The following is a 14,357-nucleotide window of genomic DNA, read 5'->3' on the forward strand; positions in this document are numbered from 1 at the left end:
GTAGGATACTGTGATCTTCTTTGTGGGTAGTCTTGAATGATGTTCAGTCTAACCTAACCAGTTGCTTGTTCAAAAGGCTTCCTACTCAATATTACTAACAAATGCACTGAGGAAGGTTGTAGTAGAAGAGAAAGGATCTCTTTTGCCTTAGGATTGGTAAGATAAAAGAAAGGCTCTTTGGTTGTAGGATTGTATAGTCCTAGAGTATTGTTAAACAAAACTTTGTGTATTTAAGATTCCTTAGCCAACAAGGAAATATTTTCTTTTCCTAGGGTAAAAGAATAATTGACGAGGAGGGTGTGGAAAGCATCAATGACATGTTTCATGAGAATGCTATGCTGCAGACGGAGAACAATAACTTGCGTGTAAGAATTAAAGCCATGCAAGAGACGGTTGATGCGTTGAGGACCAGAATCACACAACTTGTTAGTGATCAGGCCAACCAAGTTCTTGCCAGAGCAGGTATGCATGAGGGTGGGATAAGTGAGGGATTAAGTTCTGGACAGCAGGGAACATTCTTTGTGTTCACTAATTACCTAGAATAGTTGAAGTAGAAATGTCAATCTGTGGTTTCGAGTTAAATACCTAATTAAAAAAATAATAAATTCTTACATAAATAAAATCTGCCCTTTGCGTCCTATTATCTTATGGTCTGCTTATGTAAGTAAGGGTAGAAAATTTTCTGTTAAGAATTGTGTTTTGAAGAATTCTTTTTTTGTTTCCACAGTTCATTTTTTTCTCCTGTTTTGTTGAAGTCATAACGGAAATTTTTATTTCATATTTTTTCTTGCAGGTGAAGGAAATGAGGAGATTAGTAATATGATTCACAGTTATATCAAAGAAATCGAAGATCTCAGGTATAGTTCACGATCTCTAATGTATAACACACGTTTGTTTTGGTTTTGCAATGTTATAGAATTTCTGTTCGTTGGGCTTATTGTTCAGCAGCTATTCATGGTGATATTTCAGCTTTTTGGTGAGGTTTACTTTAGGGGACTAGGTACTTGCCACTCTTGTAATGTCATATTCCAAGCTACTTTTCTCGTATTATCTTCCCTTATAATCCCTGTACTTTTGTTATACCCTTCACTGGGTGCTGATCTCAGCTGACATAGAACAGGCAGAATTGATGTTGGTGGAGTTATGTCTGGTGCCCTCCCTCCCTGTGCCTCTTCCTCTGCTATTTGGAAATAGATCAGTATCTATAAGTCATTTCTGAATCTTCGAATCTCTTTTATGCCTTCTAATGCGTCAGCATTTTTTTTTTTTTTTTTTTTAGACAGAGTCTTACTTTGTCACCCTGGCTAGACTGCCCTGGTATCATAGCTCACAGAAACCTCAAACTTTTGGGCTTGAGCCATCCTCTTTCCTTACCCTCTGAAGTAGCTGGGACCATAGGCATGTGCCACTCTGCCTGGCTCATTTTTCTGTTTTTAGTAGAGACAGGGTCTTGTTCTTGCTCAGGCTCGTATGGAACACTGGAGCTCAAGCAATCCACCTGTCTCAGCCTCCTGGAGTGCTGGGATTATGGCAGTGAGCCACTGCGTAGCTGGGCCTCTTCAGCTTTTCTTATGCACAAATCATTGTATCCCTAAAAGTTTGTCTGCCTTTCTCTGGTACATCCATTCATGCTTTCTGCCACATGCCAGATGTGCTTGCTGTATGTCAGCAACATGGCATAGGCTAGGGGTGAGCTGACATAAACGAAGAGTTTACAGTCTAGGTAGAACAATATGTGTGAACAGTCACGTGTAGTAAATGGAATGACAGAATTTAATTAAAGAAATGCCCATTCCTCGTGTGGGGAATGTGGAGGAGACCACTGAACCTAGGCTGGGGGATTAGGGATGAGAAAGAAAGTTAGATCAGTAATATTTTCACGTTCTATCATGTTCTCTGATGGGGGAGCATCTAAGCAATTTATTTCTCACTTCTGCTACCCAATAGCAGAAAATAACCAAGTGACAAGATCATCTTTCACAGTTACCCTCATACTTCCTCACTTGTTTCTGTGTTGTCTTTCCCTCTCTTCTGACTCTCGCAGAGATTCTCAGACTGTGACAAGTACCTTCTCCATCGTTCCTGGCTCCATGAGGCACACTGCATCCCTTAAACCAGCGTCCTCAAACGTTTTAAACAGGGGGCCAATTCAATGTCCCTCAGACCATTGGAGGGCCGGACTATAGTTTAACAAAAAAACTATGAACAAATTCCTATGCACACTGCACATATCTTATTTTGAAGTAAAAAAACAAAACGGGAACAAATACAATCACACCGCCTCATGTGGCCCGTGGGCCGCAGTTTGAGGACCCCTGCCTTAAACGTTTCAAAAAATGAAAATAAATGAGAAGACATCTTGAGATGTGGCAATAAAGTTATTCAATTATAACTTTTATTCTTTGTGTGTATATGTCACACACATATACATAGGTACATATATGTATACACACACGCACACACACACACACATATAAACTTTTTTTTTTGCATCACTTTTTCGACAGAGACTTTTGGGGCGTTCCATCCTGGTTCTACTCAGCAGGCAACCTGGACTTGAAATTTCTACTCTTCCCCATCTACTGCCAAAAATTTGTTCTCTGGCCAGTCTTTCCTCATTTTGTTGACCCCATTTTTGCCATTCCTTGAGACACAACTGATATCTCTGTTTTTAATTGCTGAAGATCCTCTTCCTGCTCCTGGGCTGCTCTCTATTATTTCCCAGGCACTTGCCAATTGTGACGGTTAAGTGCCTGTTCTGGTTCATGGGCTCTGTCTCCTTTCCTTCACTCTGTTACCCTAACACTGTTCTCACTGATGGACAGATGGCTGGACAAGTGTCACTATTTCCTAGAAAACTGCCTGAATCATTTCCACACTGTCTAGTGGCTAACAGCAGTATCTAATGTCATCCTTCTTCAAGGTCTTGAGTTAAGACCATTCCTTAAGCCATTTAGAGAACAGAGATGACTCATGTGCCCAGAGTTCAATGATTAATCACACTTCCTGATGTAGGTTAATACCTTGTTCCAGATTCCCACCTTTTCTTTGATGGCTCTTTAATTAGGTATGTCTCACATCTGAGTAGTAGTCTTCTAGAATTTCAGGAGTATAATTTAAATATGGGATAAGCATACATGAACCTTGAATTCAAATTGGATTACCTGGATTGAAATTTAAGCTTCTATTTATTAATAAGGTATGTGACCTTGGGCAAGTTACCTAATATCTCTGAGCTTTAGTTTTTCTTTTTGTTCATCGGTAAGAATGGCATATACCTGATAATCTCACAGAGTTATTATGGGACTCAAATTAAAAGAAAAGGATATAGAAGTTCAATAGAAAGGTATTGTTAAGGTCTAAAGGTCTCATATTATTATCTCTTATTATTATCTGTTAAATCCTATTGCACTCTATATTTCTATCAAAAATTGATTTTAGGAAGATATTTAGTTGGCGCTCTTTAAACTTAATGCAAATTTATGTTCACGTATCTTCCACTTGGGAATATTTCTAAGTCTTATTATTTTAATTTCTATCTGTTAAATCCTATTGCACTCTATATTTCTATCAAAAATTGATTTTAGGAAGATATTTAGTTGGCGCTCTTTAAACTTAATGCAAATTTATGTTCACGTATCTTCCACTTGGGAATATTTCTAAGTCTTATTATTTTAATTTTAAAATAATGCTAGTTACCTTTTAATAAATTTGCATGTCACATTATCTGTGAAATAATAATTATCATTATTTAATTAATCCTTATTTTTGGGCATTCAAATTTTTATAGAAACTTTTGAAAATATAGGAAAGTAAAACAAGAGAAAATTAAAATCTGTATTCCCACTATTCCAAGAACCCAGGTTAACATTTGGTCCAGCTGTTCAGTTGGTCCAGCTCTTCAGTATTTTTTCAATGCATAATTTAACACAATCAACATGAAAGTATATATGTTACTTTGCTATTTTTTCTTCTTCTTCTTTTTTTTTTTTTTGCTGTTTCTTCTTTGAAATGTGGTAATATAAGCATTTTTCAATGTCACATATTTTTGTGAAATGATTTTTACATGGCTCCATATAGCATTATCTTGTCATTGTAATTGATTTATTTAATCCTCTACTATGAGGCATTTACATTGTTTCCAAGTTTTTGATAAGAATAGTAATTATTTGTTAAATATGATATCAGTCAGGTGAGTTTTAAATTTATTATGTCATTGATTCTCATGACAATCTAAGGAAATACATATTTCAGCTCCATTTTATAGAGGGAAAAGAGGGACTTTTAGAGACTAATAGTCCAAGATCCAGTGAGAGACAGCCTGCTCCTTCCTGAGGAAGTCTGTACCTTTTCTCCTCATATCTCACTGCTTTAATGTTCTGTTAAATGAAATGCAGGCAGCAGCAAGTGGTTGGGTGAGTTGGAAGAAAGAGAGGCTGAAAGGAGATAGATGTTCTCCCTAATGCCCCTATAAAAATCAGGTTCTTCTAATGTAGCCTGGACTTCATGGAGGTGATTCCTAAAGATTTCAGCCTTTATAAACACCAGGATTGAAGAAGCGTTGGATATATTCCTGTGAAATGCACACTTTTAATATCACTTATCATATAATAACAAGGGAGCCACTTAACATATAGGTTATTATTGTTAGCTGATTTATTATATTTTCATTGATTCTTAGCATTCATTATTATGGACTCAGGTTTTATACTATAAATTGAAAATGTAGAAAATTGTAAAATATTTATTTGTATTTTTCTATTATTTTATAATCATGAACTTTGATTTCACATTTTTATAGTTAAGCTGAGTTTTTATACTTAGCCTGCTTTCTCAATTTAATAAAAGTGTCAGCATTATATTTATAATTTTTCCTAAAATAAATTTCAAGTAATTTAATTAACCTAGAAATTTGAATACAACTATGTTGTCATTTTAAGGACTGTAATTTTTGTTCTGCTCACATGTGACGTCAGATAAGGAAAGAAGGAATTTTATGAAAGTAAATGTGAGACATTGACCTGAAAACATATGTTCACTGATTTATGTATACTCTATCTATAGCTGGTTTCAAGATTATGTTGTATAATAGTGGTAGACAATGAAAACACCACATAGCTGACTATGTCTTCCAGAGCTGAGTGGTTGTGAATAATTTATCTTTTTTTTTTTGAAATAAATATTTGAACATATGGCAAATATCCTTAGTAACATAGTGTGGATACAGAGATAAGTAGTATTTTCTCCTTGTTATTCTGTCTCAGCCACTGTTATGCCAAACTAACCTTGACACAGGTTAGATAATTGCATTGAAACAGATAATTGTATTCTCGATCACTTAAATCAAGTAGAAGTAAAGGGATTGGCCTTAAAAGACTCTCAGAAACCCTTTAGTCTCTAGAGTCTAGGCTCTTTTACGATTTCATCATTTTGTGTTTTCACATATTACTATCAGTATGTGTATTATTCTCCTGTCATTATTAGGACTGTTTGAACAAACAAAAGAATGTTTTTAATTATCACACTTAGGTTTCCTTGGAGATAGTGTCTTTTCCCACGCCACATTCAGGAGCCAGACGTCTGTCAGCCAGTGTGGGGCAAATTTTACTAACTATTCCTTGGAAAGTTTCAAAAATGCTATTCTTGTGTGATGAATGAGTGGCTCAAACTAAGGGAAGCATGCTGCTTGTATATTTTAATTTTAAATAATGGCTTTACAAAGCCAGGATAATAGTGCCCACTGGCCAGAATTCAACGAGTCAAATTATCACTGGCATCTGAACATACGGAATTCTTTTGAGCACTAAGAGTGTGATTTCAAATTTATAATTATACAATCAGGGAATTTAAAAATGTTCTAAACATTAATGTTTGTGAACGCATTTATTTGAAAAAAACATAGTAATGTTGAAATGTATTTCGAAAAACATTTTGCATATCAAACAACCTATTTAAAATATTCCTGATTTCTTTGCACAGTAATCAAATTCATAAAGATACAAAGTAGAATGGTAGTTGCCAGTGACTGAGGTAAAGGGATTAAGGGTGAGTTCGTGTTAGATGAAAAAGTTTGAGAGAGGGATGGTGGTGAGAGTTGTGCAACAGTATAGATTTGCTTAGAGCTGCAGAATGGCACGCCTAGAAATGACAGAGTGAGCAGTTTATCTTCTGTATTTTTTAACCACAATAAAAAATGTACCTTATTTAAATATATTTTTATTTGCTAGGGCAAAATTATTAGAAAGTGAAGCAGTGAATGAGAACCTTCGGAAAAACTTAACCAGAGCCACAGCAAGATCACCATATTTCGGCGGATCATCATCTTTCTCTCCTACTATACTATCCTCAGACAAAGAAACCATCGAAATTATAGATTTAGCAAAGAAAGATTTAGAGAAGCTGAAGAGGAAAGAAAAGAAGAAGAAAAAAAGGTAGTATTATACAATCACTGCTGAATGAAAGAATTCCTATTTTTTTCTTTTTAGGGATTTTAATTTGCAATTACAATGAGTATACATAGTCACATTAAGTATGTTAATACGTGAAATAAATCATTATATTAGCTGACAGTTGCAACTATACACTTTAATGATTTGTCTCTACTTCTATGTGAAAAAAATAAGCTTACTTGTAATAATTTGGTAATAAATTTTATTTAGACCATACAAGGAGGAATTACTATTAGAAATTATTTCTTCCAATAGCTGCTTTTGCATTCCATTCATCTTGCTTTTCTGCAAAGCTTGCTGTACCATCACAACTCAATGTTTTCATTTTTTCCCCCACCATTTTCTAATGCAACTAAGTAGTCTCATGGATATTCTAATTCCTGTCCAGATTAGTTTAACTAAAGGCTAAACTAATCCATCACAATGTCATTTAATGTCATTTGGCCTATTAAGTATTTTTCTGCAGGCTTCTAATTTGATTATGTGAAAGTTATTCATGCTATTTCAAGCTTTCTTAATCTTACAACAAGGAGTTACTCAGCTTTTCACCACTGTTCTAGTCTTCCACTTCCTTGCATCCCCCTGAAATCAACTGGGTGCAAAGAAGGAGGAAGAAAAAAATTTGACCACTTGTAATGTGGGAGTGTTAAATTTTTGTAAATTCTTTACATATTTACATTTGAGTCTATGGTGCAGTCAAATTCAGATGACTTACTGAGAACATATTCTGAACATGCCAGTCAAACAAAGTTTAAGCATTTTTGGCTAGATATTCAAAAGAAGGCAAAGCCATCTTATTTGCCTTGTGGTTTGTTACAGGGGTAATACTTTGTACAGTAAGTCTACCTATTGCTTTGTTCAGTTTATTTAGAAATTTATTTGGGCAGCCAGGGATTTCTTTCTTGAACAGTCAGTAGATCAAAGTCAAAGAGAGTTTAAATTCTTTAAATCAACCCTGCTTTGTGTTCTTGAGTTTAAAAAAGAATAATTAAAAATAATTTTAAAAAGGAACTACACATTTATGGTTTGGAGGCATTGTAAATAAAATTGCATTTTTGAGATATTAATGTCTTACTAAGTGTTCTTCATGGATGACTGATTATGGCAGCATTAAGAAATGTATAATGATTAGCACTCCCCTTATGGAGGGCAATTAAAACTAAAATAATGATCACAGGATTATTAAAACTAGTGTTACCCCATGTACTGCTTGAGTGAACATGAGACTTTTGCACATGACTTATCATTTACTTGTAAAATCCAATTCTGTAGCTGGTCAAAGTGTCAAATGGTGTGACTTGTTTTTAAAGGTGTAGGTGTAGGTTTGTGTTCATGAATAATAAGTAAGTATAAGTCAGGGTTATTTTTCAAGGTCATAAACTGATGCTGCTCTTTTTTTTTGAAGCGAGTCTGGAGATTTTGCCTTAATTACCTGTTGAGTATGAATAATAAAAAATAAATAGGGATCCAGTAGAAATCTAGGCTGTTTTTTGATATTTTCATAGTGGTGATAGGCACCTCAAATTAATACTTCCTATTCAGGTTATTTTTGTGATAAAGTACAGTAACGAGCACTTCTGATTGATTAAAAAGTAGTAAAGGAACAATGCTTTGTTGTTTAGACTTTTTCCTTGTTACTTTACTATAGAACTCCTATCCATGTAAGGTAGTTTAAAAAAAATAACAGCAGTTATTTCAAAATGAAAAATTATGACTAATTCAGTGATTACGATACGTGCATAGTTGTAATAATTAAGCTATAAACTGTATATGTTAATCCTAATTCATAAGAACTCACCAAACAACTGGATTTAAACATAAAAGTCTAAGTGAAGAAAATAGTTTCCTGACAAAAAGATAAAATATTTGTGAGAAAAAGAACAATCTAGCTAAGAAGTGAAAGATAACATAGAATGAGAAAAACGAGTTGATACTTACTAAAAATTAATACTCATATAGACTGCTTTACAAAAAAGAGATTTAAAGCATTTTCACATCATGCTATAGTGTATCTTGTAAAACTGAACACCTGAATAATTTGTGAAACTAGCAAATATTTTTGTGTGCTATGAACAAAATGTAACTATGAAAGTCTTTAAAGCCAGTTTGTGAATTTATACTACTACATATCACATTTATAGAATTTAATAGAATTTGTCTTGCCACACTATAAGCAAATGTTGCTTCAGATTAACAAATGGAAACCAAACCTGTTTTACAATGTTTGATAAAGCATTTCATCATCACATTTAGAACTCAATAACTTTTAGTGGTATATAGTATAAATTCCGATTTTAAAAATGTAGATAAGCTTTCATTTTACCCAAAGGATCTGCTACATTTCGGAAAGAAACGAACAGTAAGTGTAGAGTTCCAGAAACGCTTGGAAGGACGGCAGCTTTACTCTTCCAAGGAAGTTCCTGGGACATGATAGCTCCTCTTTGGATGTATTGATTCTGGTTGAGTTGCATTACACGCTCTATTTTATCTATCGGAGAGGGCATTACAAACTTTAGGTTCTGTCCTCAACTTTACACATACAGTGAGGTCAGTGAAACATTACTTGCTTGGAACCCTCAACTAATTTTTCTGTAGCAAATGTTTTGAACACATGATGTCCAGATTTCCCAGCTCACTCACCTGATATGATTTTTCCTCATTTCATAGTGTGGTAAGAACAATTCAGAAAAGACAAAAAGGGGAAAGAACCCTTTCCTTCTCGTGTGCAGGCCAGTCTTTGTGGAAAAAAAAATGAATTTATGCTTTATTCCTTCTTCCTGACCTCCTTCCTTTGTCTCAGTGCTCTCTGGATCTATTCCTCCCTAATGCAGTCTGGTGTTCATGTACTTTTGCCCAACCATAAAGTGCCCCTAATTGTAAAATTATCTATTTTCTTCTTTTATCGCCTTAAATCTAAACTCGGGAGCAAAGCCATCTAACTGAAGGAACTCATACTGGTAGGAATGACTGACAGCCTTTAAGCCTCCTAGTACTAGGGATGCTTGTAATTTTGAAAGAGCATTCATTAATCCAAACAGGGAAATTTTAGGCAACCTAATCTAATAGGAAAAAAAAAAGTCAAGCAGAGTAGGAAAGATTTTTTTCTTTACCTTCATGTGGCTGATTATTTCTAAAACCTGGTGTTGTTTGACCTGTGGTTTCAGCACAACTATGCTGTCCTGGCTTTCACAGCTGCCTCCTTTCCTCCCCACTGGACTCTAAAATCCATTTACTTTGTGTTGCTCATTTCTTGATTGTAGTGGCTACAGGGCCTCTGACAGTGTGAGAGTTGGTGGGAGAGTAACAGTTGGGTCACATTTTTATGTCTGCATTTGTAGGCAAATGGAGGATGCCACAAATCTCATTTTACTTGAAAGTTTTACCCTTTTCTACATCAAAGTTGTTTATCAGAACTATAGCCAATAACTAACATGTGGGGTTTTAAGGTTTGCTCTTTATCTTTTTAAAATTATTTTTTATAGAGCTGTAAAATAATTCAAAGTTGAAGATACTAAGAAAATAGGGGAGCATTATGGATCACAGATGTCCTATTAACTGGGTTAACTGCCTCCAAATAATTGAATAAACTATGTTGCCTATCTTTTAGTTTTACAAATGTTAGAACGGTTGGCAAGATGTTATTCCTCTCTCTCTCATAGAAGCATTGTAGGGGAAATAAATGAAATAAAAACTCACTTCTGTAAGTTACAGACAAGTGTCTGATTGTTAGTTGACTTCCCTATTCCTCTGTTGCCCTTCTGGACCATTGATTACGATGTTTTTTATATGGCAATTGGGAAGGCATCTAAAGTTTATCAACTTATTAGCACATGTTAACTATGCATTTTAATGTAGCTCCTGTAGAAGGTAAACAAAAATTGTTTTGTATTGAAATTAGAAAATTTGGGCTCTTCAACAGCGAACCATATCCTCTGAGCCATTTTAGCTTGTTATTATTAGTATATACCTATAATAGGGATAATTTTTTTTGCATTTTTTATGTCTATGAATAAAGAAAATTTACTACTCACAATTAAGTCCCATAATTTTGGATATCTAGCTTTAAATGACTTGTAACGTAAAAGAACTTCCTCATCCATCAGACTGCACGATACTTGTTCTTAGTGGTGTTAGGTTGAAACTCTAGAAACTACAGATTTCTTAGGCAGTGGCTTTACTTTCCTTTTTCTCATCGTTACACTGCACCACTTGATCCCTGACGAACATCATCCTACAGACTTTTTTTCTTAGAAAGATTGCCAGTCTTATTTTGTAATAGCAGCATATACATTGATTGTGGAAAACAATCACAGACCAAAAAACGAAAATCACATGTGAGTACACATGTTATAAAACTAGAATGAGAGGCACTGGCTCGATGAAATAATTCATGCCTCTGACTCATTTTCTTTACTTTAAAATATTGATGATTCTGAAAAGTATTTTTGGAGTTCTGGGCAGCAGTGTGCTATGTCAAGATTGTCATGGGGTTAATCAGAGCCTAGCACATCTGTCTTCTGTCTACGTGACAAATATTGGTATATAGTACATTTCCATTGAGTAAAGATCCTCATGTTTGTGTGTTGAATATTTAAAAAGTACATATTTGAAAGTCTTTCGCTACCTGTTTATGGTATTTCTTATATGTTTCTGTTTAAAAATCTTACTAATGGAAAGTACTACATTCCTCACCTCTCCCACTTTTGCTTTAGATATGCCTACTTGGTAATTAGTTTATGATAATTAATAAACTCTTTAATCCCAATATTATGAGATTTTTATTTCCAATTAATAAAATTATAGTTTTCCACTGATACCATAACAACCATATTCATTTGCCTATAATACCATTTCATATAAGATTCTGAATTTTTTTTTATAGATTTAGTGATGTTCATATGTAGTATATTAAAACCGAAAACAAGTTTTTAAAAGTAGTATCCTAGTATATAGTAGTAGTGGTACTTCCATGATATGGTATAAAGGCATTACTTTGCAAAGTTCTCTTAATGATGCCATAAATGTGTTTCTGTAAAGGCTAAAAAGGAAAAGGGTTATCATTGAAAGTGAGCTATTTTGGAGGGGGGGAGAAGCAAGGTGAGGAAATTGATCCATTTTTCGACAAAAAAAAAAAAAAAAAAGCAATGGCATCCAAGCACTCCATAGACTTATCAGTATAAATTGAGACTTATATAAATTGAGACTACATGTTACTGCTGAGTAATTACAACTGATAGTCTATATATTCTTCTTAAATATAATGCTGCTTGATTTTCTACTTACTTTTTATTCATACAAAATGTATTGCCTTTTTACTATGTATTGTCCTTTGATGATATCTTTTACAATTTATTTTAAAGTCTTCAAGCTCATGTTTCATTTTTACCTTCTTATCACTTTCGCTTTTTACTGTCTGGTTTGTTCTTCATTGGCTTGGCCTTCCAATACTGTGCCTCGTGGTTTTGAAGGCTACAGAAACTTGAGGAAAGCAATCAAGAAGAAAGAAGGTTGGAATATTTCCCAGGTTTCTTTTTATTAAAATGTCATTTAAATACTTAGTTGCCATTCACAGGGAAATGTGTTACAGAATGATATTGGTTGTTGCAGACTAGATAAACTGGGTGCTCCTAAAAGTGATGATGATTTTATAAAAATAACAAACAGCAAGACACATTTTTTAAAAGTATTTTTTAAAGAATAAAACCTTCAGTAGATACTTTAAAATTCAGACAGTTTCATGTGATTTAGAATAAACTGTCATAATTTTTGACAATGACTTACCTTTTAAAGGCTAAAAATGACCCCTCAAAACCCCCACTTGATTTATTAAAAAAAAAAAAATAAGCAATTCTGTGTCTTTCAGAAACTTGTGAGCAGAGTAGGAATTGACATCTTGTTGTAGCACTTGCTAAGTTATGGGTGGGCCTGTCTTCCTGTTCTGTTTGTATGGTATAATTTTCATTGAAAACAATGTTAAAGTATCAACAAAGCAAAAGGAAACTGTGGCCTTACTACAAATTAGATTTATAAGGCAGTCTTAAGGATGAAATAGAAAAACAATTTCTGCTTTGAAAATGTATTTGAAATCAAAATCAGGATTGTCTCTTTCCACTAGAAACCTGAGAAAAATTTAGAAGCATATTTATGAACTCTATATAATAAAAATTTGGATTTAACTGATTCAGATTATGATTATTTAACCAAAGATCAAGTGGTATTTTACTTCTTATCAGAACTTTTATAAATAGATCTTCCTAAATAAGTGTCCAGATTATAAGATGATTAAGTCAAATGATCCAGTCAAAATGATTAAGAAAATAACATATTTTCAAAATAACTTTTAATTATTTTAGAAGCCCTACTTCTGAAATTCATCTCTTACTTAAAGTAAGAACTTGAGAACTTATACTATCCAATTAGTTAATGAAATATCTGACTTTAAATATATCTTAAGGCTTAAAAATTATATTTTCTTTAAATTATTATATAATTTACACTCTTTAATTATATTCTGTACATAATGGAGTATTCTAAAGTTTCTATATTTTTAATTCTAATTGCTGGTCACACTAGAAACTGATCAATATATTTAGGACAATGTGGTTATTGTTGGAACTAACCTAGGGCATTACAATTGTGAGATTTCTTCTGTTTTAAAAGGTCAAAATAAGATTCATCATGAAAGTTGTGCATTGTACCACCTTAAAATATTCAAGTCCTTTATTTTAGTGAAGAGAGTTTACGTACAACTTTACATGATCCTCAAGGAGGGCCAAAGGAGAGCCGTTCCGGTGGTGCCGGGACATCTAGAACATGTGGTTCTTTTCAAATGGAGATGTCCATACAGATCTCCTGGGAATTTAGATGTCCATACAGATCTCCTAGGAATCTAGATGTCCATACAGATCTCCTGGGAATCTAGACGTCCATACAGATCTCCTAGGAGTCTAGATGTACATACAGATCTCCTGGGAATCTAGATGTCCATACAGATCTCCTGGGAATCTAGATGACATGCAGACGCTGATTTTGCAGGGCTGAGGTGGAGCCTGTGCTTCTGTGTATCTAAGAAGTTCCCAGGTGATGCAGATACTTCTAGCATGTGAATTAACCTTTGAGAGCAAGGTTCTAGAATACTGGTCTGGGAGTCAGAACAGTTGATTTTATTCCCTTGAGTCGATTAATTTCTCTAGGCCACAATTTCTTTTTTGTTTGTCAAATGAAGGGGTTAATTGCTAATGTTCCTCCTAGCTCCCAAGATTCTGATTCTACATAAAGTGCAAATTTAAATATCTTCCATTGCTGCCTATATAGTTATTTTAGGTATCAATTTGCCTTAGTTTATCAAGGAAAACATGACCATTTGAGGGATAGTAATTATAAGTATCAACTTGAATTTTCAAAGCTTAAGCCTTAACAGCGTTTTGTAAAGGTAAATTAAAAAGTTACTAATGCCAATTATTCTGATTCAGATGTGGCATGAACAACTTAACGTAATTTAATATATAACTGAAAGATAATATTGTTAAGCTGGATAGATATTAGTGACTTGTGGGGAGCAAGAGGGCGTGTTGAGTTAGGTGTTTGGGTAAAGTGTTAGATGGCCATAAACTGGAGTAAAAGGGGGTTTGATTGGGACTTAAAATGATGAAGGAACCAACAGTAGTGGAAACTGGATGCTGCAGCAGTCCCAGGTGGGACAGGAGACCACAAGGGAGGCAGAGGCCCATCTGGTGGGAGGTGCCTTGCGCAGACATTTTCCTTCCCTAGCCTAAGCCTTGGGCTGAAACCTCAGGAACAGCACTGTTTGGATGCCTTGTGCTGGGCTTTTCATGTGACTGGATGAAGCGGGTATTTCTTTCTATATTTCCAGCTTGGACTGCAAAATGGCAGAAAAGCAGCAGTCCT

At 34.4% G+C, this 14,357-nt stretch overlaps 1 protein-coding gene across 17 annotated transcripts in view; it reads left to right on the plus strand.

Annotated features, from left to right (window-relative positions):
- KIF21A (kinesin family member 21A) overlaps nt 1–14,357 on the plus strand; it is a 143,484-nt gene that overhangs the window by 78,022 nt on the left and 51,105 nt on the right. For 10 of the 17 annotated variants that reach the window (XM_053556086.1, XM_053556089.1, XM_053556083.1 and 7 more), the window contains exons 9-12: nt 273–462; nt 794–857; nt 6,228–6,431; nt 11,918–11,956. In XM_053556086.1, the coding sequence (XP_053412061.1) occupies nt 273–462; nt 794–857; nt 6,228–6,431; nt 11,918–11,956 (497 nt within the window). The remainder of the gene's footprint in view (nt 1–272; nt 463–793; nt 858–6,227; nt 6,432–11,917; nt 11,957–14,357) is intronic. The other 7 variants (XM_053556092.1, XM_053556095.1, XM_053556088.1 and 4 more) reach the window with 1 other exon arrangement.

This window comes from Nycticebus coucang, chromosome 12 (genome assembly GCF_027406575.1).
Source record: "Nycticebus coucang isolate mNycCou1 chromosome 12, mNycCou1.pri, whole genome shotgun sequence".
Taxonomy (NCBI): Eukaryota; Metazoa; Chordata; class Mammalia; order Primates; family Lorisidae; genus Nycticebus; species Nycticebus coucang.